General features: G+C 42.2%; 1 protein-coding gene across 1 annotated transcript in view; it reads left to right on the forward strand.

Moving 5' to 3' along the window:
• SFXN1 (sideroflexin 1) overlaps positions 1-14,808 on the forward strand; it is a 21,725-nt gene continuing 6,917 nt past the window's right edge. Inside the window, exons 1-9 of the mRNA XM_059859989.1 lie at positions 1-101; positions 779-879; positions 8,719-8,893; positions 9,501-9,671; positions 10,666-10,764; positions 12,026-12,101; positions 12,655-12,740; positions 13,959-14,086; positions 14,605-14,654. Coding sequence (XP_059715972.1) covers positions 8,730-8,893; positions 9,501-9,671; positions 10,666-10,764; positions 12,026-12,101; positions 12,655-12,740; positions 13,959-14,086; positions 14,605-14,654 — 774 coding nt within the window. The 5' untranslated portion in view covers positions 1-101; positions 779-879; positions 8,719-8,729. The remainder of the gene's footprint in view (positions 102-778; positions 880-8,718; positions 8,894-9,500; positions 9,672-10,665; positions 10,765-12,025; positions 12,102-12,654; positions 12,741-13,958; positions 14,087-14,604; positions 14,655-14,808) is intronic.

A 14,808-nucleotide genomic window follows, 5' to 3' on the forward strand; every position in this document is an offset into this window, starting at 1 on the left:
AGCGGGGCGGCCCCGCCGGCTCCCGGCCCCTCGCCCGCCGCGCCGAGCGAGCGAGGCTCTTCCGGGCAGCGGGGCCAGCGCGGCGCGGGGCCGGCGGCCGGGTGAGTAGCGGGGCCGGGGCCGGGCAGTGCCCGCGGGGATGGGCTGCGGCCGGGGACGGGCGGAGAAGCCGGTGGCACTCCCAAGTGCTGTGCTGTGCTGACCAGGCAGGGACCCTGCTCCATCTGCCACCTCAGTCCCCTCCACAGGGACCCAGCGCCCCGTGTTGCTCTGTCCCCTTCACAGGGGAGCAGCACCTCCGTGTCGCCTCGGCCCCTCCGCAGAAGCCCAGCCCCATTTGTCACCTCTGTTACCCCTGCAGAGGCCCTGATTGTTTGTGAGCTCTCCTCCCTCCTCAGGGGTCCAGCCCCGTCTGCCTCCTCCTCCAGCCCCTCCACGGGGACCCAGCCCCATCTGTCACCCAGGCCCCTCCACAGGGAACCAGCCCCGCGTGTCACCTCCTTAACCCTGCAGAGCCCCTGATCTGTTTTGTTGCTCTGTCCCCTCCACAGAGGTCCAGCCCCATGTGTCAACCCATCCCCTCCATCGGGGCCTAGCTCTGTGTGTCACCCCTGTCACCTCCCCCGGGTCCCAGCCCCATGTGCCACCCTGTCCCTGTGGAAGCTGGATGCTGGCAGTGTGGGGCTGTCACAGCCCACTCCTCCCTGCACACGTAACAGCTCCCAAAACCTGTCCCTGACCACTCACTGTCCCCTGAGCAGCGCTGTCTGTGTCACAGGGATTGCGTGACAGCAGCACAGATTCCAGGCCTGCAAGAGACAAGCCTTCCTGCTGCAGGATCATCATTTCCAGGGGAGGAAATCACCAGATAACTCCAAGGTCAGACACCTGGTAGTCAGAGACAGAATTTTAAATAGGAGTATTAATAATTTTTTTTTAAATTATTGAATTATAAATAATCTGTTATTATACTGCTAGGCAGGGTGAAGATTGGCTTTGTACCAATGTGCAATTGAAATATCACCTGGATAGAAAAAGATAAATGAAATAGTGAAAAAGTACAGAAGAGAGCCATGAACACACCTGGGGTAGAGCCAAAGCTGCTGCAGTTTATTGGTGGGGATTAAAACACAAGGAGCAGAAACAAACTTGCAGCAGTCAGCACTGAAATGAGAGGTTGCACTAACCTTGGTTAGCAAAGGAGATTTATTTTCCTGAATGTGGAGATGAGCTGAAGACGTGCGGCATCTCTGGACGTGCCTCGTGCAGAGGGAGAGGAGGTGGCAAAGCAAAGCTGGCAGAGCTGAGCTGGCTGCAGGGACCTCTAACATCTGGAGCTGGCTTTAATGCAGAATGAGGAAATCTCTGGTCAAGTTACACACCAAAGATGGCTCCTGTTTTGAGGAGAGAGCCCCAGCAGCAGGCTCGTCTCACCCAGGCTGCTGCTTTTGTTGCTAGGCTACAAGTGGGATGTACATTTATAAGCAAAAAAAAAAAAGAAAAACCAAGCATCTTGTGGTGTTGCCATGCTTTGCCTTCTCCAGCATTCCATTTGGTATTGCAGTAGGAAAAAACAGTGCTGACAAATTTTTTGGTTTTTTTCCCGTGGTGATTTAAATAGACATTTTACTGGTGGAAGGTGCTTTGAGTAAGAAAAACTTGGCAAGTGTTTTTAACATTTGGTGTAAGTACATTGCATCAGACTCCCAGTCATCAGCTGGGCTGCTTATTTCAAACTGTGGCAGCAAATGTACTGCAAATAGAGGAATACCACTGCTTGCAGACCCTGATAAGTCTCATATGTGCTCTTTTGCCACCAGACAAAAGTGCTTTTTTCCCCAGAAAGTCTATTAGTTCTTCCCGTTTGAACTAATTAACTGCCATGACTGACATCCCTGGAGAAGGCCTTGTGTTCCTTTCTTCACCAGAGCAATTAAAACATGGATTTGCCTTTCTGCTGTTGCTTTGCCAATGTTTTGTAGTTTTAAAGTAGAACAGGTCACTTTTTCCTAATCACAGGGGGAGGTTTATTTCCTGTCTTTTCTCCTAAGCCAACATAGCAGCCCTTTGGGTGGGCATTGTGGAAAATTAAGCATTGGAAAAGAAAAATCTTGAGTTTGTTCAGACAAAGGAGCCCCAAAAAAGGAACAACTTGTTACTTGAGGAATAGAGAGGCCTAGCAGGACTCTGGAGTATTTCTCTATCAAGGTGGCATGGGAAATGTTTCAGAAGAACTCAGCTCTGCAAAAACAAGAAGCCAAGGGCAATTTGATTTACAGAGAGAAGGAAGAAGAGAAGCTGTTCTCCCCATTTTCTAGCAGCAGGTACTTTTCTCAACCTCAAGATTTTCCAGGCTGCATCTCATTTCCCTGAACAAGGCACTGACAGCTGGACATCAAGTTGTTAAGGGACTGCTTTAAAGAATGGAGGTGTAGGGGCCTAAGTGTCTCAAATCTTATTTTTGTCTCTCTCAGTGCACATGAAGTATCAGCAGCACCTGGCTCTAACTTTTGAACTATTCTTATTCTAAAGAATCCTAAAGGATTCTGTGAAGAAAGAGGTTCTGCTGTTATCTTCTATTTTTGCTGGGTTTCCAGGGAAAAGCCTCACACTTGTTCTTTAAAAAAAGAATTCTTAGTTGTCTCTAGAAGATTTTGTGAATCATTATCTGACCTGAGCACCTTTACCTCTCCAGAACTTAGGGGTCTAAGTCCTGGTAAAGGACACCACAAAAGTTACAGCTTTCTTTCAGCATTTGTGCAGCCTGGTTGGAATTCTGTTTTAAGCTGGATTACTCAGCTCATCCCGTGCTTTGTAGCAGGAGGTTGCAGTTTGGGAGCTGGGCACCAAGAAGTCAAATGTCACAGTGAGCATTATCACAATTATATCTGCCCTGCTTTTGGATGTGAAATTCTCTTTAGACTTCTCCCTGGGTTCACACTTACATCATCATGAAATTTCCTTTTCTGTCGCTCCAGTCCCAGTTTTAGCTGATACTGTAAAGAAACTGACGAAAATTCTTAATTTTGGAGTGGAGTTTTTCAAGGCTTAGGTTAAAATACAAGGTGTCAATAACATAAAGAAAATATAAATGGTTCCAAGGAAGGTGGCAAAGCTGCATTTCATCATTTGTGCACTGCTGCATGAGTTTAAGTTGCCCAGATATTCTCAGATCATTTGCCCATCTGGATTATTCAGTCATACAACACAGTTTAAAATAAGTTATCAAATATCTGGGTTGTTCAAAATTGAGTGAAATAAATTAAACAGTCGTTGCTACTCTTTTCACTGTTGCTTTGGTTTGAAAAGTTGTTGCATGACCTTCAAATGAGATGTTTGAAAGACAAACTTTGTAAAGTAACAGCAGAGAGTTGAACTCCTGACAACTCCTGAATCTGCATTTTGTACAATTGTTGCAACTGCTGCTGTTAACCTTTAAACAAGGTTTAAAGTCTTTCTGTTATTGCTGGTTCTGTGGAAAATCTAAATATAGCCTTTGTACCAAAACTGTTGATCAGACTTAGTGCAGGTTTTGTATGTAATTATTATGTTAAGGCAGGCCACTCTCACTTACTCTGAAGCCTTTTCTTCCCCCCTGTTAATATTAGTATTAAACTTTAGAGGATGAACTGGCAGATGGTTCCATCAGATCAGAGAGGGCAAGAAATTTGCCATGGGCAGGGACACCTTCCACTAAACCAGGGTACCCCAGGCACTGTCCATCCTGGCCTTGGACACTTCCAGGGATCCAGGGGCAGCCACAGCTTCTCTGGGCACCCTGGGTTCCTCACCATCCTCACAGGGAAGGACTTTTTCCTGCTATCCAATCTAACCTACTCTATTTCAGTTTGAAGTCATTCCCCCTTGTCCTGTGGCTCCAGGCCCATGTGAAAAGTCTCTCTTCATCTTTCCTTTGAGCTCCCTTCAGTCACTGAAAGGCCACAATGAGGCTGAGCAATCCCAATTCTCTCAGCTTTTCCTCACTGGAGGAAAACTCAGCCATGTGTTGAGGAAAAACTTTATGAACTCACCATCAGTTATGACTCTGAAAACATGGTACGTAGGAGGAGCTACATGTGGATAATCAAACCTCTCTGTGAGTGCTGGGGAGACAAACAGTGCCAGAAAATGTCCCTGGTCACGGGAATGCCACCCCTGGCATTGTTCAGGAGCCAGGGTTTGCCCAGCACAGCTGATGCTCAGCCAGACAATCCCACAGCACGAGGCAGGATTTAGCTGCTCTGCTCCATGGGCACTTTGGATACACTGCTCTGGTTTGGAAACTGAAAGGGTTTAGTGATATGAATGTGCCAGAGAGCATAGTCCAGCCTTCAGTGCTGATTTAATTTGCTGGGAAAAACAGCTGCAGGGTTTCCAGGTACAAGTGGTTCTATTAAATACCTTCCTGATTGATCTGTTATGTGAAACAGTGAAAATATGGATCATTTTCTCCCTTACTGCATGTTTTCCATGAGAGTTGTTAATTGTTTGACTGTGTTACAATGTCATTCTTTATCCTTTCCAGTACTGCTGATCCTCCTGTGTGAACATAACCTCAAAGTGACATTTCAGTATGGATTATTACAACAACTGATGTGTTTGTAAAATTCATTTTGTTTCCCAAATCCTCTGTTCACGGCTTTGTTTGTGGAGAAGAGCAACTGCCTGGGCAATTTTGTTGCTTCCACATTAAAAGTAAAGGTGCTGTTGATTGGCATTTTATCCTATTTCAGGATTAGTTCAGATATTTTCTGGGTAGCAGCAGGTGGAAGTAATAAATTCAGGTATTTACATATATGGGCACCTTAATTAATTAATTAATGGTTGGGTAGTTTGCCTTCATTGGTTGATTGTAACAAAGCAAACAGTTTTATCTCTGTCTTTATTGTGCTTTTGCTTTCCAGTTTCCTTGCAAACTTTCAACTTATCTCAAGGTTCATATGGATTTATTTAAATTTTACTTAATCCTAATGTCTTTATTTTTTCTGTACCCAATTCAATTACTGATTATGAGAACTTAAATCTTGGGCACACTTAGTACCGAGGGAAAATTAGATCACTGAAAATAGTGAAGTTCCACTCTTGACAAAGCATTGTAGTTAAAATAATAATTAAATCTTAAGTAGTTTTATTACAGTGCTTTTATTATTAAGTATTTGAATGGATTATGCAAACAGCAGCTCCCCTCTGAAATTGTATCTGAAAATTAAGGTGACAGGTAGGTAAAAATAGTATTGCAGCAACTTAAATTGAGGGTGTTGCCCCTCTTTCTTACAGTTTTACGGTTTAAATAAAAAATGAAACTTAAAAAAGCCATCTAATTTATGATGATGACTATGGCTGTTAGACAATACACTGATGAAACCTTTTTTGTGCAGTCACCACTTTTACTTTGTGGTTGGACATTTTGTTTTATAAGGGGATCCCTTTGAAGTCTATCAGCACTTTATTAGCTAATGGTTTTGCTTTATGGGATTTATTTTCATTTTCAGCATTTACTAATGGGGTCTCAGTTTTAGAGTAGCAGTCTCTCTAAAACAAGAAATGGGGCTTTTGTTGTAAAAATATCTTGCTGGAAAACTCCTACGTTTTCAAGACAGAAATTCCCTGGTTCTCTTAGGCACTGTTGTAACAGGTCTGTGATTCAGAGTCCCGTGACTGGCAAACTCAGCCACCTTTTTTACTTCACTGCAAATTTTACCTGTCTCCAAATCCTGTGTTCTCGACTTTTTTACACTCCCTTGTGTGTGTTATATCTGCTCTTTCTCTGTGGGCATTGGGGGTCTCTCTGGTTTAATTTAAGTCCTTTAGAACAGCATTGTTCCTACTTATCTGCTAAAAGGGCAAGTCAGCCACATCACTGAGAAAAGAAAATGTGTTTGTGTACCTAAATAGCTGTCACCTAAAATTTAAACCCCTTTTTACAGGAGATTCAACCCTTTTGCAGGGTGGGCAGCTGTCCCACCCCCCATCCTATGCAGGATTGAAAGTCCTTTATTAAGATTAGTAATAGTGAACTCCATGTTCTCTCTTCCCATCTTTCTAAACAGACACAGACATTTCAAGCATGACTTTTTGTTGTAGCACATGAAGTAATGGATATTTTCCATTTTCCTGCAAGGTTGCTTTTTGCTGCTGCAGCGGCACTGAGCCTATTTTGTAGATTTACAAGGAGAAAGAGAGACCAAACCTGTACTGACCTGTCTCTGGTAGCTGAGTCTGGCTAGGATGGGTAACAGCAGGAGGAGAGGCATGGAAACACCTGGGAAATATGTTCCAGGACTCAGGCACTACCCAGGGCAGAGTTGTGCCTCCTGTGCAGGGGCAACTCCTGGCTCGGTCCCTGCCCATTTCTCTGGTGCCACTGCTGGGCCCCAGGGCAGAGCCTGGCCCTGCTCTGACCTCCCTGCACCCAGGGACAGCCAGGGCTGAGGGCTCCTCTCCAGGCTGAGCAGCCCCAGCTCCCTCAGCCTTTCCTGGGCACAGAAATGCTCCAGGCCCTTCCTCAGCTCTGCAGCCTCTCCTGGATCTGCTCCAGGAGCTCCATGTCCTGAGGATCCAGAGCTGGACACAGCAGCCCAGAGGTGCCTCAAAGGGTTGAGCTGAGAGGCAACATCACTCCCTGACCTGCTGAAAGTGCTCTTTCCAATGCACCCCAGGATCCTGTGGGCACTCTTGGTCACCAGGACACTGCTGGTCATGGAGAGAGCTCACTGTCCAGCAGGACTCCAGAGCTGCTCTCCAGCAGGTCACACCAGCTGGGCAGCTGCAGAGGTTTATTTCCCTCCAGTACAATCTTTTTGCTACATTAGTTTCCTGCCAGGGTTGTAAATTCCATCAGCACACCTGGGTCAAGGATCATCAGAGCAGACACAGAGTAGATAAAGTGGGGAGGGGATAAAGACAGGATGTGAAGGTGTTTAATCTCCTGTGTTCTGTACATTCACCTTTTCTGATTGTTCCAGACTGCAGCAATGCTGAATTGAGCCATCTGCAGTGAAGGCAGATCCTTAATGTTTAGATTTCTTATTATGGAGGGACTTGGCTTTGTGGGCAGAGGTGTCAGAAGTAAATAAAGGGAATTCCCAGAGAACCCAGTAGTGTATATTCTAATCAGAATGAAAAGAAAGAATTATCCAGAATGAAAAGAAAGAAAAAAGCTTCTATGGATGCACTGCTTTATTCAGCATTCATTAGCTTTAACCAGATTATCATAAGCTATCCTAAATCAGCTTTAATTTTTCTTAATGAAACAGATAATTTAATTAGAAAACATTTACACTTGAACTTTCCTGCAAATAAGGGAAACAGTCACAGAACAAGTTACCAGCCCTAATGTGCTGATTTTTATCTTTATTTTGGTGGAAAAGAGGGTTTGAATAAATGAGTGCACTTGCCTTCATAGGGCTTTGCAAAACCAGCAGTTCCCATTTTAGACCAGAAGATGGACTATTAATTCACAACACAGCACTGCTCACAGGAGGGTGATTTTTAATGGCTAAGTACTAAGAAAAGGAAAAGAAACCTAAGGAGCATCTCCTGTTGGGATGCTGTGCATGAAAAATCTGTTCTCCAAATCTGTCCTGAGTCTTTTTTCATCTCCATGATCTGTGTTCATCCTGCAGCGTGCCTGGTTGAGCTAGGTACACATGAAAATAATCCTGCTAATAAACAGTGCTGTACAATAATGAACTTAACAGTGAGGGAAATGTCTCTGGGAAAAGGGGAAAAGATCAATATCCCCTGCCAGATCTATTAGGGTTCTGGTACCTTAGAATCACAGAATGGTTTGGGTTGGGAGGGACCTTAAAGATCATCTAAAATTGAAACTTTATTTATAAATATATAAAAATGGATTTATAGAGATCCAGTTTCTTTCTGCCATTTGAAACAAGCATTATTTGTTGGAGGATCTTTTTTCCTCTGGTTGTTGAATATGTTGCAGAAATTTCTTTTAAGAAAGGTAAAATCCATATACTTGTGCAATGGAGGGACTGTCCTTTTTTCATTAGATGTGGAAGTAAATTTAGTCACCCTGAAGTAATTTTTGCTTTTCTGAGCTTTATGCCCCATAAATGCACAACTCTTCAGTTTCCTTCACTATACTTCTTGAACCATCTTTAAAGTAGGAGATCTGGTCATGTGTTCATAATGTAGCAATTGTTGCATTATATAATCTCTGTTTTGTTAAAACATGGATTTAGAGAAACAACATTTATTAAAATAAATTGGTGGGTTTGTGTTCCTAATTTTTGGTTTGTTTTGCTATGCCAGAGAAGTTAACTGGATTTTATTAAATATTTCATCTGTCACTGCACTTTATAGGACTTAAGGCATCTCTTGAGATAGTTGATTTCTCATTCCCTTCAATACATTATTTTCAATAAACAACAATTCACCACTGAAGTAAAGCACTTTCTGATTAATATATTGTTGTTTGACATGTCTGTTTATTAATAAATTTCTGTGCTTCCTTTGCATCTGCCTCATCCTCAGGTATTTGTACAGATATAATAAATAATGTGTAAACATTTTGGGGCACGGGACACAGAAGCATTTCTACAGACTTACCCCTTTAAACCCCTGTTCTGCAAATTCTTTGGTGTTTGTTCTCTGGGTTTTTTACTCTAAATGTTTACCCTTTTCATCTTGCAGGTTCTCGATACATTAGGAAATGAGTGGTATTTTGAATTGCAAATGTTGATGTTTTCTTGGCAGAGCTTTTGAAGATGGCACCAGATATTCCATTAAATATTAATATCAAGGAGCCCCGTTGGGATCAAGGCACTTTTGTTGGGCGAGCCAATCACTTCTTCACTGTAACAGACCCCAGGAATATTTTGTTATCTAATGCCACACTGGAAAATGCAAGAAAAATTGTGCATGATTACAGGTATGACATTGACTACTTCTACTGCTGGCCCCAAAAAGTCCAAGTCAGTGCTAAGTACACAGTGATATATTTAAAAGGAAATACTTAAAACACTGTATTCATTGCAACTGCTTATTCCCACTTCAGAGCTTGAAACCCTTTTATTTTTAATCAAATTTGCTGATGGATGGGGAAGTTATGCCCCTCTTAAGGGTTCTGAAATACAGAAGAGTCTAATTCTGAAGGTAGTTAATATGACAACAAAACTTAAAACTTCCTCTTATGTGTAGCATTTGGAGCAGTTGATTTCTTAAATAGTCTCAAAGTGAATTTTCATCATTTCACGCTAATGACCTGAGAAATTTTGGCTCCATGTTTTAGCTCTAAAACCTAGTGCAGCTTTGAGTAAATAGACTCAGTCCAGCATAACCACTGCTGGGAGTTTTAATTATTTTTATTTCACCAATCCATTTAAAAGCTGAGGGATCTCTACAAGCTATCTGAGAGTCTCCATTCACTTAGGGTGAACATCCCCACATCCTCTGATGCCACATTTCTCACAGGCATTTGCAGCATTTTATAACACTTGTGCTTTTTGCTGTTGTCTTGTCTCTTAACCTGTCCCAAGACAAGGTATTGTGGCACCTGGCTTGACAGAAGATGAGCTGTGGAGAGCAAAATACATTTATGATTCAGCCTTTCACCCTGACACTGGGGAGAAGATGTTTGTGATTGGCCGAATGTCTGCCCAGGTGCCCATGAACATGACTATCACAGGCTGCATGATGACCTTTTACAGGTGAGAGATGCAATAAAACACATAAAACATTTGCCTGCAAATTAGAGAAGTGAAAATCAATGTTATTGTCAAAAGATTTATTGTAAATATTTTTAAATGTGAAATTTTGCTTCCTTTTCCTCTTCTCTCTCCTCATTCCCTCACGTTGATTAACGGTTCTTTCTAGAAGTAGTTTTGAGATAAGCCCTTAGCCCTTCTCCTTCACCATCCCACTTTCCCTCAAACTGGGAAATGTTCCAAAATCCCATCTGTGTGGAGGACAAAGAGAAGGAGATCCTTGGGAATTTCCAGCCTTACTGGCATGCAGGATGTTCTGTCTGCCCCGTGAGTACTCAGAATGCTTCAATCCATTTGGTATGGTTGGTTTTAATTGCTGTTATAGACATGGCCATTGGTTGTGGAGTTTCTGCAGCTCCCCTGCATTTCCTCAATGGTTCTGGAATCTCCAGGACAATGAGGCCCACTGAAGCAGAGCCAGTGCTCTCTTAGCAGCCTCAATGTTAGAGACACTTTTTGACACAGGATGCAGGAACTGGTGGGAGCTCAGAGGAAACAGCAGCAGCCTTTTGGATGCTGAGATTGTACACACTCCCAACACACCCCCCAGTTTTGGATGGTGTTTATAAAGCATGTGTGTGCTTTCAATTGCAGTCAAGAGTATGAATCAAACCCCCAGGACAGGTGCCTGTTCCCAAGCACTGCCTCCTGCAAACTGCTTGTTCTGTTACTATCTATAACACTTGGAGAAGCTCTCTACCTTTTCTTTGCATTATTATCCAGGTTCAAAACTAGGTAATTTTAAAATTCTTCTTCTAAAATAACTCTGAATATCAAGTATCAGTATCTCACTGACTGTATTCTTTCATTCAAATAAGCAAGAACTTCTGCATGATTACTGCTTGCAGTGGCTTTTCTTGATTTGTCATCATTTTCTTGTGCTGTTAATTCAACTGTGAGCTTGATAACAATAATTACAATTGTTTCTCTTTTCAAGAACGACACCAGCAGTGCTTTTCTGGCAGTGGGTCAACCAGTCCTTCAATGCTATAGTGAACTACACGAACAGGAGCGGGGATGCCCCAATCACTGTCAGGTCAGGCACTGAACCTCATCATTCTGATGAATAGAAATGGTTGGGCATTAAAGTTTGAGGTGAGACAGGGATAAGTTTTTCCATCTGTACTGATTATTGATTTGATATGCACAGATGAGAAGTCTGAGAAGGGCAGAGCTGAGAACTCCATTTCTGCCATTAAAGACAAGCCTGAGCTCCTTGATCAAGAGCACTTAAGAGGATTTAACAGGAGTCAGTTTTTCAGGGCTCAGTCAACCATTTGCAAGTTTTCCTCATCAGTTTGGTGTGCTACCAGGATGTTTCTAAGCTGATATTTTGTGGGGGCCTTTAGTTGTGCCACTGTGCCACCTTCTCAGTGCCAGCACTCATTAAACTGAGGGTTCATTTACAAAAAGAGATTCCTTTAACTGGTCTGTGCTTGTTTCTACTTGATGTCTGGAAAAGAGATTAAATAGATGCAGAAAGCAAACTGAAACTGAAAGAAGGGAAATTTAGGTTAGATAAAGAGAAAAAATCTTCCCTGTGAGGGTGGTGAGGCCTTGGCACAGTTACCCAGGGAAGCTGTGGCTGCCCCATCCCTGGAAGTGTCCAAGGCCAGGCTGGATGGGGCTTGAAGCAATCTGGGATAGTGGAAGGTGTCCCTGCCCATGACAGGGGTGGAATGGAATGAACTTTATTGTTCCTCCCAAACCATTCTGTGATTCTATGAATAGAAAACTGGAATTGCAGTACTTGACTTTCTGGTTTTGGGGCTGACTTGCTTAAAGATGTCTGGGAGCAAACTGTGAATTCCAGCATATAGAGACACCTCCTAGCTGGGAAGTATGTAAAGTGTGGTTTGGGGCAGGTTGGGTTGGATTTGAGTGTTTGCAGCACAGCTGGTATGGGTGTATGGGGTTTGGTATGGTTGATTTTAATTACTATTGTAGACATGGCATTGGAAATCCAAACTGATTTTACTAGGTTAAGCAATTAGGAAATTAAATAAAGAACTAACCCTTCAAGGTGTTCATTCAGGTGCATGAGAAAATGCTGAACAGGCAGCAATGCACAACCAGCAGAACCTGATTCAGTATTACAATGTGGCTTGAATATGGTTTTTACTGCTAATGAAATCAAAGTGTTTAATTCAGTGTCCCATTTAGATCTTCCATCCCCACCTTATTGCAGTAGCACAAGAGAGCCTATTTAACTTCTGAGGGGACATAACTATGTGTGTAAAATGTAATTGTTTTTCATTGTGCATGTGCATGTACAAACATTTTCATTTCTGTTTTAGCCAGCTGGGAACAGCCTATGTTTCTGCCACCACAGGTGCTGTCGCTACAGCCTTAGGACTTAATTCACTAGCAAAGGTATTGATGGTATTTTTTTCTATTCTTCCCAAACTGTGATGTCCTGTGAGAAGCTCACAGCTCATTTCTCCTCTGGTGTATCTGTGTCATGCACAGCTCCCACTGTGGAGTTGTTATGGCTTCTCCTTTCTTTAGATCCCAACTCTATTTTTTCCCTGTGGAGATGGGTTTATGCATATCTGTCACACAGCCCATGTTTAGTTCAGACTCTATCTAATAAGGTGCCTTTTTCCCAGTATTTTTTTCACCTTTCAAGGCATCTAATAGCACTTGGGAAATTAATTGGAGTTTTAATTACACTTCCCTGTGATGCTACTAAACTCAGAATGGTTTTGCCACTCTCCTGCCACTGCTCACTCCTGAGAGAAGCATTTATGACTTATTTCTTGTTTGAAGCTTGTTCTACCTCTGCCCCCCGTAGTGAGTTTTCACTGAATTTTAATGTAAAGGAAATAAGTCTAGACTGTCATTAGCAGCTGAAGCATTTCAATAAAGACAATGATTATGTACAATTTTATTTTCCTTTTTTCTCCCCTCTCTGTGTGTTTTCCAGCGCGTCTCGCCTCTTATAGGGAGGTTTGTTCCTTTTGCTGCTGTTGCTTCTGCCAACTGCATCAATATTCCACTAATGAGACAAAGGTAGGAAAAAGAACAAAGATCACTCATGCTGGAAGAAAAGATGTTGTTCAGTTGGTAGATCAGCAAGTTACTAAATAAAGCACATTTTGTATCTTTAGCTTGTTTCAGAACCTTGCAGAAACCTCATGCATGAGGCTTTGACTGGTTGTTTGTAACAGCTATAAAATAGAACATAATAATTCTCTTCAGATAAATACCAAAGAGTTCTTCAGTCTCAGATCTCAGAAACCAGTTACTGGTTCCTTCAAAACTTTGATCACATGGACCTTTGAATAGCAGCTACACTTGAGAAAAACACAATCATTTCAAAAATGGTGCTTGAAATCCCACCTGCAGAGCTTAGTCATAGAAGTCAGGATCTGCAGTTCTGTTTAATCATTGAGGTGACAAAAATGTGCAGTTTGTCAGAAACAACCTTTTTTTCTGTGTTGTGATTTGACTAGGAATAAGAATAGTAGCGGGGAAAAACAAATTTAAAGTCTCCTATTATAAATACAAGGTTATGGGCAGAAAAGGGAATATTTAGACTTGACAATGGAAGTTGATCTGTGGTAGTATTTTATCTTTTGTAAAATCTGAAGAGAAGAATAAAGGCAGTCCTGAGGATATTTGCTGTTCTCTGTGCTTCTCCCAGTATGAGTTTAACACCTAACCCTGCACTTGAGCAGAAGATCTAATAGAGAATAATGCAGTTACAGAAACAGTTTGGTTTGTGCCTCCTTTTATACTTTCAAGTATAATCTTCATGGTTGAAATGACAGCTCAGACTAGAATGCCAGGGGGGAATTTTCAAAGAGCCTTCTGTTTCAACTCAGTGAAAATAATCTTCCTGTTTTCTGTGAGCTGTCAGATAGGACAGGCTCCACTTCCAGAGCAGTCCAGAAAAATCCACTTTTCTGAATTAATGTGGAAAGGGACCTCTCCCTTCTATGGAGCACAGAAAAATCATCTCTTTTTTTCCCCCTTGGTATGCTGTGACCAGACTCAAGCAGCAGATTGCTATTACAAATATTCAGTTGGTAAATTTTCAGCATATTTTTCCTTGATCTTTCTCTGCCTTTTGAATTTTTTTTTTTTTTGTGCCAAGGAATGCTACAAACAGACTCGCTTAGAAAATTAAATAAACATAATTCTTACCATTGGCAATTTTAGGGGATAAAGATAAGGTGACAAAAAATAAGTTCACATTTTTTTATTTTTTTACCCCTTATTCAACAGGGAAATCCAGTTTGGAATTCCTGTCACGGATGAGGATGGAAAAAGACTGGGTGATTCATCCAAAGCAGCTCAGCAGGCAATTGCCCAGGTGGTGATATCCAGGATTCTGATGGCTGCTCCTGGCATGGGTAAGGATAAGTCCTGGGCAGTCCTGATTGTCAGTCCCTGCTGTGAGAAGGAGATTCTGTTCTATCCAAGTGATTTTCCTCCGGGTTCAAATTACCTCACAGTTCCCCAGGCAGTGTTTGCCTTTCTGTTAAGAACTTCCCCAGGGAAATGTGGAAACATCCTCAGTGTGTTTCACTGAGCTGCAGCAGGGAGGCTCCTGGGATGCTTCTCCAGAAAAGATACAGAGAGCAAAGGAATGGGAGCAAATTCCACTTGCTTGGAGTTGGTTTAGGTGCTCTGCCCGTGCCAAATGACTGAGCTCAGGTTTAGTTACTTGTGAAATTGCAGGTTTTGCTTATTAATATTTTATTATTCACCTTTGTAAATACCAGTCCAACTGGCAATGTGAAATGAAAGCTCAGTGAATGACAAAAGGCTGTGAAAATTGTGTTATGGTATTAGTTCAGCTAAACAGAAAATGAAAACAAAGTGCCATTCTCTCCAAGGTTTAATGCCTTTTTTTTTATCTTATTTGCAGCAATTCCTCCATTCATAATGAATACCCTGGAAAAGAAAGCCTTTTTAAAGGTTAGTCTTAGATAATCTATCTCTATGTATTTCATATCCAAAGTTAATATTTTCATGAATTTTAAATACTTCCTGAATCTTCATATTTGCCTCCCAAACACTGTGGGAGGACATCCCTGTAGAACTTGCTTTACAGCTGTCTCTTTCCTTCTGC

Source organism: Haemorhous mexicanus, chromosome 15 (assembly GCF_027477595.1).
Source record: "Haemorhous mexicanus isolate bHaeMex1 chromosome 15, bHaeMex1.pri, whole genome shotgun sequence".
NCBI classification, from domain to species: domain Eukaryota; kingdom Metazoa; phylum Chordata; class Aves; order Passeriformes; family Fringillidae; genus Haemorhous; species Haemorhous mexicanus.